At 44.8% G+C, this 11,354-nt stretch overlaps 1 protein-coding gene across 1 annotated transcript; it reads left to right on the forward strand.

Moving 5' to 3' along the window:
* Positions 1 to 1,863: 1,863 nt before the first annotated feature.
* CLNS1A (chloride channel, nucleotide-sensitive, 1A) lies at positions 1,864 to 11,354 on the forward strand (the record flags this gene model as incomplete). The annotated part of the gene is made up of 6 exons (XM_009321950.1): positions 1,864 to 2,014; positions 4,299 to 4,409; positions 5,562 to 5,672; positions 6,230 to 6,403; positions 7,980 to 8,064; positions 10,733 to 11,354. Coding segments are annotated over 5 exons (615 nt in total), but the record flags the coding sequence as incomplete, so codon positions are not given.

Raw genomic sequence — 11,354 nt, forward strand, 5'->3', positions numbered from 1 at the left:
AAAACGTCATCTGAAACGTGCACTGAGTAGTGAATTGTCTTTTAAAACCTTTAGACACTGAAGCGTTTCTAAAATGGGTAATATTATTTGAGAGGCTTTTGGCCCACCTGAACTTGTTAGTGGTGTTGCGTTCCTCTCAGAGAGGAATCTGTCTGGAATTTCAGTTACTGTTTTGTTTAGTAGTTTGGTTGCGGATACAAGGGCTTCTGTTCGCGCAGCATCTGCTCTCGACACGTATAATGTTGAGTTTCCTTGTAACTTGCTTTCAGTAGATTTTTGTGTGAGGCGCGTACAAGTCTGCCAGCTTCCTCCCAATATCTGTCGAGCGTGTCGTAGAGCTTTTACCAGAGCTACTTGCTGGTAGCAAATAGAAAACGCCAGCATTTGCAGGAGCGTGGTGCTGTGGGAGAACCGGGTACCCGGGAGGACAATGCGGCTTTGGATCCACGTACTGACTCTGTGTCAGCAGCTGTAAACATTGAGAACTGGCTGATTGTGGCTAGGAAAGAAATTCCTCACTCCCACTTCGCTAGCTCTTGCTCTCGGCCTGATTTCCCGAGGCGAGGAGTCTTCTGTGACCTTTGCATGGGTTTTGTCCCTCCGCAAAAACTTGCGAACGCTGAGTTTTGCACGCGGTGGAGGTCTCGCGTTCTGCCCCTCAGTATTTCTGTTCGCTGTGTGACCTCGTCGATCACAGACACCCAAAACTAGCTTGGGTTTGATTTCTTTGCTGCCTGAAAGACACTGATCTTTCTGATATGAAGGAGGTAGCAGCCCAGTGGCGACAACCTGTGCTGTCTCCTGCTGTGGTTAGGGATGAGAGTGAAAAGGGGGGGAAGCAGAGGTTATAACGCATAAGTTGTGAGGGGCGGGGGGAAACCATAACCTGGCTTTGTTGGCTCTGCTGATCACAGAACTGGTTGTTTTTCGACATGCAGGCTATACCCACATCAGATCTATAATCCTTCAGAAACTGAGATCATAGAATCATAGAATCATTAAGGTTGGAAGAGACCTCCAAGATCATCGAGTCCAACCGTCAACCCAACAACACCATGCCCACTAAACCAGGTCCCTCAGCGCCTCATCTACCCGTCTTTTAAATACTTCCAGGGATGGTGACTCAACCACTTCCCTGGGCAGCCTGTTCCAATGTTTAACCACTCTTTCAGTAAAGAAATTTTTCCTTACATCCAATCTAAACCTCCCCTGGCACAACTTGAGGCCATTTCCTCTCGTCCTATCGCCAGTTACTTGGGAGAAGAGACCAACACCCACCTCGCTACAACCTCCTTTCAGGTAGTTGTAGAGAGCGATGAGGTCTCCCCTCAGCCTCCTTTTCTCCAGGCTAAACAACCCCAGCTCCCTCAGCCGCTCCTCATAAGGCTTGTTCTCCAGACCCCTCACCAGCCTGTCCAGAGATTGTGACTTTCTTTTCATAGTGTTCTTTTTATCCTGAAAAACCACAGAACATTTAATAGTTTGAGTTATAAATTGTGCTCTGGAACCTCTGTAGTTATCTTTGGGATGATAAATATCTACAGGGAGGAGAAAATGAAGATGTAGGGAGGGAAATTCAGGGTTTAGTGCAAATGTGGTAAAGCTGAAACGTGTTTCGGGTGCTTAGCTTCACGTTCTTTAAGGAAAGGTTTCTTTTACCTCAGCCATCAGTTACGCTGTTGTAAGGTCCTGTTAGGGCAGGTGGAGGACCGTGTGTTACCTGAGAATGGGGTAAGTGCCTTGTCCAGAATTACTCACTTTTTGGGGGTTGGTTTGCTTTTCTGCAGGCGTGAGTCAGGTACCTTAGAGTCCTCTGTTAGTTTCTAACTTGTCTCTTTTTTTTTTTTTTTTCCCCCTGCCTCCCCCGGCTTTGTTAGTCGACTGTCTTGGCTGGAAAACTCCGGAGTTGGCTTCTCCTTGGATTATCCCACCATAAGCTTGCATGCCGTCTCCAGGGACCTGAACGCCTACCCGTGGGAGCACCTGTACGTCATGGTGAACGCCAAATTCGAAGGTATGCCTGGAGTGTTGCTTAGCAGTCCTGAGCGGCGTGATTTCTTCTTCAAAAAGAGTAAATTTTGTTTTTAAAAATGATATGCTTCATTCAAGTAATAGCTTGTATTTTCGTTTTCATTTCCCTGAAGGATAGTTATTTTAGAAGTATAGCTTTGCCCTTGTTTAGAGTCACTTCTGTACCGTTCTGCTCTCAGCATGTGAATACGTACAGCTGGAGCCGCTGAAAATCGTTTCTCTGCTCTCTTAAACTAATTTTAAACAATTTAGTTCCTCTGCAGTCTCCCTGTGATTCCAGCTTAGGTATCATTTTTGCTTTATTGAACTTACGTTAATGTTGCTACCCTCTCCAGAAAAAAACGAATCCCTGCTGTTTCACATTAGCCTGCAAGCTTTCATTCATTTTCTCCCGCAGCTTGCTTTAAAAAAAAAAAAAGACAATAGCTCATGTTACCAGGCTTAATGGATCTTTGTAGATTTCCCACAAAACCGACCTTTTGACCGTTCTTGCTTTGACCTAGAGAAAACAAGCTTTCTGTTTCATTGTTTGTATGCAGATTTTCTCTATTTTTGATGTATCAGGTTTTTTTTCTTCTGGCAGACCTGTTGATATTTCAAGCGTGTCATAAACTGCCATCTCAATTGAAGAGTAACGAGTGTTAAGTCTTGAGCAGGTCTCCTTTCCCCTTCATGCCTACTAGTCCTTGTAGTTAAAGGTTAAAATCGGCATTTAACTTCTCTTTAGATGTCAGTACTTTCAGTATACAGACTAAGACTCTGAGGAGGCAGAGGCGTTTTTAAGCTATTAATACTCTTCATTATTTCCTTTTCTCGTCACTAATATTCTCTGACAGTCTGTCACTACAAATAATAAGAGAAAGCGTACATACACCTCTTGGTTCTTTCTCATTTTCCTTTGTGTTTATTTTGAGGTAAACTGAGCTTAGTCTGGAGAAAGATATTGTTTACAGCTTTTAATTCATTCTGATAATGGTGTTTGAAAGTAGGGATGTCTTGTGATAGTTCTTATCTATAAATCCTTAATAAACTGATTTTTGTGGGGGGTTTGTGTTTTGTTGTTTTTTTTAACACGTGAACTCTGGCTACAGTAAATCTTCTACAGCAAGTAGAAGATTTGTTTAGTTTTCAAGTCTATCCCTGGGGTTTTAACTGCTGAACAGTGTTAAACCCAAACCTCTCCACTTCTTTGGCTGCAAGAGTCTTCATTTCTTAGTTGGGCAGGGTACATTTTGTTCTTCCTCTGAAAGTTGTTGTTGTGCTCTCTGTGTGTGTGTGTGCGCGCGCCTTATCCTCGCCCCTTTTTTTTAGAAAAAGGCAGTCAGAGGTTGACTTCATTGAAAACAAAGAGCTGGACTTAGCAGTAACAAGCTGTGCCTGCGGGTGTCAGTTGGAAAAGGATTGGGTAGCTTCCTTGGACACTTCATTTTTGGGGGCAGCTGGCTGGCAGCTTCTTGGCTTCTTCATATTCTTGGCGGTGCCAGTTTTGTATGTGATAAAAGCCACTCTCGGTGGTACAGCCTTAACTGTACTCCTCTTTTTCTGTAGAAAATAACTAGGCACTTTGGAGGCTGTCAGTGCAGTGTCCCCAGCCACAAAGCAATGAACTGTAGCCATCTTTTCTGCGGTTTTTATATTTACGGAAAGTAAAACATCACGTTGTTGCTTACTTACTCACGTGTGTAGCGCACAGAAGTCAGGAAGCACGGTTTTGCTCACAGCTGTCACTGGCTCTGGGTGCGCTTTCTACCTCTGACATCTTGCTGGCTGGCTAGGAATGTCAGAAATGGAGTAGAGATCTTCCGTAAATGTCACAGTCCTCTCAGGGGCCACGCTGGAAGCTAGTTGATTTGACGGTAGTGTTAAGGATCCGTAAAATTAATGTGATTTAAAAAATACATATATAGCATTGTGCAAGTAAATGATAACGACTGTGAATTATGGGGTTTTTTTAAGTACAGTTCTTTTTAATAAGAATCAGGCAATTTTCCTGAAGTACGTGAATACATCATGTGACCGTTACGGAAATCTAAAGTCCTAAAATTATAAACAGGGAAGTTTTCGTGTGCGTTGCAAGTGTGGTCGAGGTGCTGTGAGAGGACCGCATGTATCCGTAATGTGGACGGGAGTGGGTTGGTTTGTGCCTCTCGCAGGCTGCGTCCAGGTTTCTGATTCGATTAGGTGCGTGTTCCTGAAAGAATAAACAAACGTGACTTTTATTTGGACAAAATAAACATGTTTCTCTTAAATCTTTCAATTTTCTAAAGAGGAGGAGACAAAAGAGGCTCCCATGGCTGAAGGGGAGGAGGAGGAAGACAGCGATGACGATGTTGAACCAATTGCGGAATTCAGATTTGTACCTAGCGACAAATCAGCCTGTAAGTGAAGAGGGAAATCGAGTTTAGCTTGAAGTCCCAGCTGCATGTGGAAGACATCTCTGGTATAGAGATGTAAACGACATGATCCTTTAGTGTCCTTCTCTAATTACTTGCTGTCTGTGTGCTGAGAAGAACAAAGCAAATTGTTTTATCGTGCTTGAAACTGGAATATTTCAAGCAGCCGTTTCTCACGGAAAATTCCAATGTTTTAAAATAGAGACTTTTAAGTATAAACCCATGACACAGGTAATCTTATCTATATACATTTGCAGAGAAGTTGTATGGGAAATATCTCTTTAATTACAAATTCAGTGATATTTGAGTCAGCGACAGTTTCATTAGGAATGTGCTAATGTCCAGACACTACCACTGGAAAGCAGTCGTATCTCGTCCGGCGTGGCGCTTACAGTTGGATCCAAGTTTTAAGAATCGTATGTATCAGGTGCTGGAAGGAATCCTGTAGTGGGTAACCACAGACTGAATAGCCCAGAGATAAGCCTTTATCATCGATGAAATAATGGAAAAGTGCTGTTGAGAGGATAAAGCAGCAGGCTGGATCTAGGAAACCTGGTTTGTTTCTTGCTTGGCTGCTGGTGTGTTGGATGACGTTTTCAAATACGAATTCAGCGGTGGTTCTGGTAAAGGAATATTCTCAATCTCTCTGATCACTCAGTCTGGGATTTCTTGCCTGTTGTTGTGGGATATTGTTGGAGAAACGAGGGAGGTTTTTCTCAATCTCTGCAACTCCTGTCTGCCCTCACGTATTTTGGGAAACGCTGCCTCTAGTATCCCTGTGTTTTCAGCATCTGGTCACATCTATGCAGGACCGGAGAGCTGGTTATAGATCATCAGCTGTGTCCTTAAATTTCCTAACCTTGAAGCACTGGCTTCTTGATTTTTGATGTGCAAATGGACAAACAATTAAGATACGGTTTAAGTAGCTGCTTCTAACAGCATCTTAGCTGAAGGTGCCCTTTTCCAGCTGGGATGGGAGCCTGGCTGCACAAGCACGGTTCCTGGGAGTCCTGGTCTCAGCTGGTGGGAGATTTGTAGCTCACGGGAGCTGACTGAAAGCACTGCAGGTTAACTATTAGCATCTCTTTTTTTGTTTTGGTTGCTTGTCCAGAAGATAATTCTGTTTTGTTCGTACAGTGGAAGCCATGTTTTCAGCGATGTGTGAATGCCAAGCTCTGCACCCAGACCCAGACGATGAAGATTCAGACAACGATTACGAAGGGGAGGAGTACGATGTTGAGGCCCACGGTTCGTAACAGTTGTTTCTTTTGAAATACTCACCAGCACTGGGATACCTGGAACTTCTCCTACGGTGTCTGTCATGAGAACTGTTTGGTCTGTTAAGAAGTTCCGTGTCATCTCGCCTAAATGTTCTTCATGCCGTAGGCACAGTATATAAACTCAGGAATCTGTAAGTTCATAGAATCATAGAATAGTTTGGGTTGGAAGGGACCTTTAAAGGTCATCTGGTCCAACCCCCCGGCCGTGGGCAGGGACGTCTTCAACTAGATCAGGTTGCCAAATCACTGGAATTCAGCAAAAACACTGTTCTTATTCTCGAAAGCCCCAAGACACAAATATCAGCCTTTCCTGTTCCCAGTGGACGTGCTAGCACACGTTCGGTGCCCATGCTGCGGCATGGTCAACTCACATCGCTGTGTATATTCTGTAACTGATGTAAGCAGCCTTTTAATCTCAGTCGGTTAATCCGAGCATAACTCACCTGGCTGGTGTCCTGTTCCTCCACCCCTGTTTGATCCAGGCTCCTACACTCGGGTCTGATAAACATGAACTTGTTGTTGCAGAGCTGGAACAAGGTGACATCCCGACCTTTTACACTTACGAAGAAGGATTGTCGCATTTAACTGCAGAAGGTCAGGCCACTCTGGAGAGGTTAGAGGGGATGTTAGCCCAGTCTGTCAGCAGTCAGTACAACATGGCTGGAGTGAGAACAGAAGACTCGATCAGGGAGTTTGAAGGTAAGAAATGCTTTTGTTTTACTAAAGAATATATGAAAGCGGTGGTTCTCCAGTCTGGCTAATCCATGAGCACCAGGACTGAGCAAGTATCATGCTGTGGGCGATACCTTACTGCACTGCGTGCGTCAACAGCGGTTTCATCTTTGTTCACAACCACAGGTTATAAAAATGCCTGTGGCCCTACGGGCAGCATATTGCCTGCCGTGGATTGAGGGCTGCTGTGTTAAAGATTGAGGACCACTGCGTTAAGAATTCTTGATTCTTACTGGTATGATTTCCTGGAATAGTGGTAGGGTGAAGTTGATTTAGAATTTAAAAAAATTAAACTTGTCAGTCTGTGCTGGGATTAGGAAGCAATTTCTACTCTGAACAGGTAAGAGTATTTTTCTTGAAAATACCCTAAATTGTAGGTTAATAATTCTCTTTACAGAGTTCCGTGTGAATTCAGAATCATTGAAATACACTGGAACAGATTAAAAAAAGAAAAATCTGCTTTTCTGAAGGGTGCTGTCTCTTAATGCTACTGATTGTTCAAACATGTATTTAAGGAGTAAGGTTTCTTTTTGTTGGGGGGAAAAAAAACCGGTTTCTCAAATTTTGCCTTTTCTGCATGCTGTTTTCACCAGGGCAATACATTACCTGGGGGAAGATCAGGGAAGCAGTTTAGTAGTATTGCTTCTTTTTTTGATATAAATGTCAGTGTTTTAGTATGGTCTGACATTTTTCGAAGGATGAAAAATGATGCAGCTGCTGTGGATTTCTAGCTATCAGCTTGCCTAGAATAGTCAACAGGATAATAAGTAATCTGATCGACGTGGATCATTTTCTTAATCTTTATTTGCTTTGTCAGTTGTTTACAGGTTCTCTTTGTTCCAGAACTTTGAATAAATTTATAGAATACAAAGATAACCTTAGGTGATATACTCGTGTTTTAGCAGTGCCCTTCATTTGAAAACTTTGTCAGGTTTCTGAACCGCAAAATTTTGAAAATTAAAATAAATTGAATGGCAAGTATGTCACGTGTCTCAAAGCCATCTTCATAGGTTTCATTTGCCTCCCTAATCTTATTTGTTACGGTACTGCTTCTTGGTTTGCTACAATTATTAATACCCCCAGGGCTGCTCAGTTTCAGAATTCTGTTGTTTTTTGACATTGTAGCATAGAGCGATTCTTCCTTTTTTCAACTTCACGATGGCTGAGAGCGGTTTCAGGACAGGATCCAGCCTCTTTCTGTTAGAGCATAATTAAAGCTATTAAAAAGAATCACGCCCTATGTTACACTGAAACTTCATTTAAAAAATGAAATAGTTTAAATCCAGTATTTAGGTCTTTTAATAAGATAGGGTGAGGTTGTAGGAAGCGGTGACGTCTTTAAGTGGCCGACTGACAGAGCTGGAACAAACCCCCAGACTTGGGAGCACATCGGTGTTTCCTTAAGCCGCTTTCAGAAGTTCAGCAAAGGAGTTTTCTGTTCCGGCCATCTCCTGTCAACAGAGGGCACTCGCTCTCCTCCGTGTGATAGCATCATCTGCTTGCGAGCCTGCCCTGTTACGTAGCGTTGGCTGTTGTTTTTCAGATGGGATGGAGGTGGACATAGCACCGGTAGTTGCGGGGCAGTTTGAAGACGCAGAAGTCGATCACTGAGGAGGACGTGTGCTGCTGTAAGTCCTTCTGTCTTCCAATACCAATGCTTTTCAGTCCTGCAGAGCCTCCCGTCTCTGTAATTTGTGTAATGCAAATGATCCCAGATCTCTTCGGGGCAGTATCTTGTGATACCAGGATGATGGTGATTTAGAGAAGGAAAAGGTAGCTGTAGTTATCACAAGTATGGAAAGATGTTCAGTGATCTGTCCAAATTGCCTATCGGTGTAAACCATCATGCTGCGTGGGTAACCTGCGTGGACGTGTCTGCCTGGAAGACAGGTCAGCCATTTGGTAAACTTAAGAATTGTCTGATCTCAAAGGCTCTTAGGTGCTAATATATGAACGCCGGAGCCATTGCCGGGAAGTTACTGTCCTTAGTATCCGTTATTTCGCCCTTAGCGTGCAAGATTTCCCAGGCCTTTCAAGGGGGCAGAACACTTCACAGCACTGCATGTCCATCTCTTCCCTCACTGTAAGTGGAGCGGGAACAGTTCCTGGTAGAGTTACGGAGCAATCTGGATGGGATTGTTGTCAGAAGCGTGCAACTTAGAGACAACGCCCTGCTTAGGTGGTTGTGCCGGTGTGCCCTCTTGCCTGCCGTCACCTGTATTGCTTTTCTCCTGTCAGTGGCATTACAAGATGTGCCAGCGTTTCCTCGCTGGTGCTGGGTGGGAGAGGAAGAGGAGCTTATTCTGGGACTGTGTTTGTGGAGACGCGCAGGCACAGCGGGGTTGTGATTCCACCCCTGCTTCCACAGTGCTCGCTAGCGCACGGTTTGCACGTGCTGCTCGAGTGGCGGTGCGTTGTCCCAGTTCTTCTGCCTCGCTAGGAAGTGAGGCTGCCAGCTCTCGCCTTAAAGCGAGCGCAGAACTGTCCCACTTGAAATGCCGGGGAAGACGGTTGTGGGGCAGACGGCCAATAGCTCGGGGGAGAAAAAAGGAAAGGGGCAGGGGAAGAAAGGCCCACAAGCAGGAGGACGACACACTGAAAAAAATCAATGGAAATGGGTCAGAAGTAGTTGGTTAGGGATTACGGTGTCACTGGGAGAGAGGCTGCAGTCCCCGAGAAAGGCTGTTGCGGAGGGGCGGTGCGCCTCTGCTTTCCTCCTCCGTTGCTTATTTTACTCTGTTGCTGTTAATACTCCTGCAGTTCTGAAAGTCTCTGAGCAGCCCTGTGTTCACTCACTGATCTCAGCCACTGCCACTGGCCCTGAATTCGTATTTATTGTTTGGTGTAAGGGCTCAAAGTTTTCTTCAGTTGCTTTTCCTACCTTGGGAAAGACTTTGCAGTACAGAGGGGAGTTCTTCCAAAAAAAGTCAAGGTACTGGTTGCCCCGCCACTGGACGGTTATCTTATTTGATAAAGGACATGTTTTAAAATTAAGGAAAACTCTTCAGCTGTAGACAGGGTGACTCTTACTGAATGGAAAACTTGGTCTGGTGACTCCATCTCCAAGATGATTTTCATCCATGGTTTATTTAAAAAAAAAAATCGTGCTGTTGAAAATTGAAATTCGAATGCTTATTGTCCCGGTTTAAATTTAAGCCAGATTAAGGAGAGTTAGTGGCTGGTAGCGGATCTCTAAGGAGCCTGAAGGCGCTAGTGGAAGTGGTGTTGACTGATGTTCTAGCAAAGCACAAAATACATCCTGTAAGAAGTAGTTCTGGTCAGCGGACTCCTTCCTGCTGCTTACTCCGCGCTTTCCACGGTGCGGCAGGTGGCTGTGGGAGATTAATGCTGCGAGAGGTGACTGGACAGGGAGTCCTTCTGTCCTTCCGCTTGTGCTGATCAGAGCCGAGGATCTGATCCCCGTCAGGGCAGACCAAGTGATCTGCACGTGCAGCGCCAAGGGTTGCAGTGAGGTCGCCCCAGGGAGCAGTTTGGGAGCTGTGGGTGTGATGGGCCTTTTTAAAGTAACCACCAGCCTGAGTGCGGTGGTGGAATTGAAGTAAGTTCAAAAACCTAGGATATACGGCAGCAATAAACAACCCAAGGTGCGAAGTGACAAGAACAGCTCTTGCAGGTCGGTGCTAATCACCCTGCTGACAAGTTTGAGGACGAGGGCGGCCTGGTTCTACACTCTGAAAATAGGGGCAGAGAGGGAGCGTGCCGTGATCTCCTCGGTACCCTGTGGAGCAGCTCAGCCCTTCTTCAACCTTCCGAACCGCAAAAACGATCTCCAAGAACATCTTGTTGGCGATCCTTTAGCGAGCACCGCGCTGCCCTGCCTCTGCAGCGATGCCCTTGTGGGACGCTCACGTTGCATGTCGCTGCTCGTTACCCAAACGAGATGCGACAGTTGCCCGCTGAAGCTCCTGGAAGACTTGCTGACAGTTGATGTGGGACATTTCTGCTGGTCTCGTAATAAGCGGCGTTTTGTCTGTCGCGTCACGAGCTCGCAGGAACTGTTCCGAAGCAACTGGTGTGTCTGCGTGTAGCGGTGCGACGGGGTCTTCCAGGGCACAGGCGTACGACTGCGGCTTGTAAACACGTGCTGTCCTTGCCTGACCTGAGCTTAGATCTGCTGTCAGAGGCAAAGCTGCTCAGCCCTTCTGAAAATTAGAGGGTTTGCAGTGAAGTGCTGTCCTCCGTGACTGCAAGCAACGGAGAGCTACTACTTTGTAAAGCTTAATACGTTTTTATTTTAATGCCAATCATGTAAACTTGGTGTCTTGTATCTTTCAGATTCATCTTGTGGCACTTCCAGAATAAGCTGTAAAACTGAAGGCATTGCAGTGACTATCGGGAGTTAACCTTTCTTTTCATGACCTAAGCTTAGACATCTAGGTCTATAAATGCTTTTATAGATGTTTAAAACGGGGTTTGACATCTGTGACCACTATGGCGTTATTTAAAAAAACAAAACAAAAAACAAGAAAACCTCTTGCATCTAACACTTGAATGGGGCTAATCAGGGGTCATTTCCAAGAAGCCTTTGTAGGAATTCTAGGACTTCAGAAATAAAACTGTAAGTAGAACAGGATTTTAGATTGTCCTAGGATTTTCCATATTTTTGTACCTGTTCAGTGAGTCGGTGGAGGAGAACGGAAATAGCAACGTTACAAAGTTCGACTACAAGGAAATAGGGTCGGCTGAGGATTAAAAGCAAAGCTAAATTTAATACGCCCCTCGAGTAACTGCTTTATCGGTTCAGTGCTACCCTTTTCATTTCTCTGAGAGCAGAGTTTGGGTGGTAGAGGAGATGGAATAAAGTCGGTGAGGTCCTGAAAGAGAGAACTGTTTCGTGTCTTTGTATTAAATGTTAACAACATTGTTAAATAAACTAAGATTTTTGTATCTCACAACC

This window comes from Pygoscelis adeliae, unplaced genomic scaffold (assembly GCF_000699105.1).
Source record: "Pygoscelis adeliae isolate BGI_AS28 unplaced genomic scaffold, ASM69910v1 Scaffold263, whole genome shotgun sequence".
Taxonomy (NCBI): domain Eukaryota; kingdom Metazoa; phylum Chordata; class Aves; order Sphenisciformes; family Spheniscidae; genus Pygoscelis; species Pygoscelis adeliae.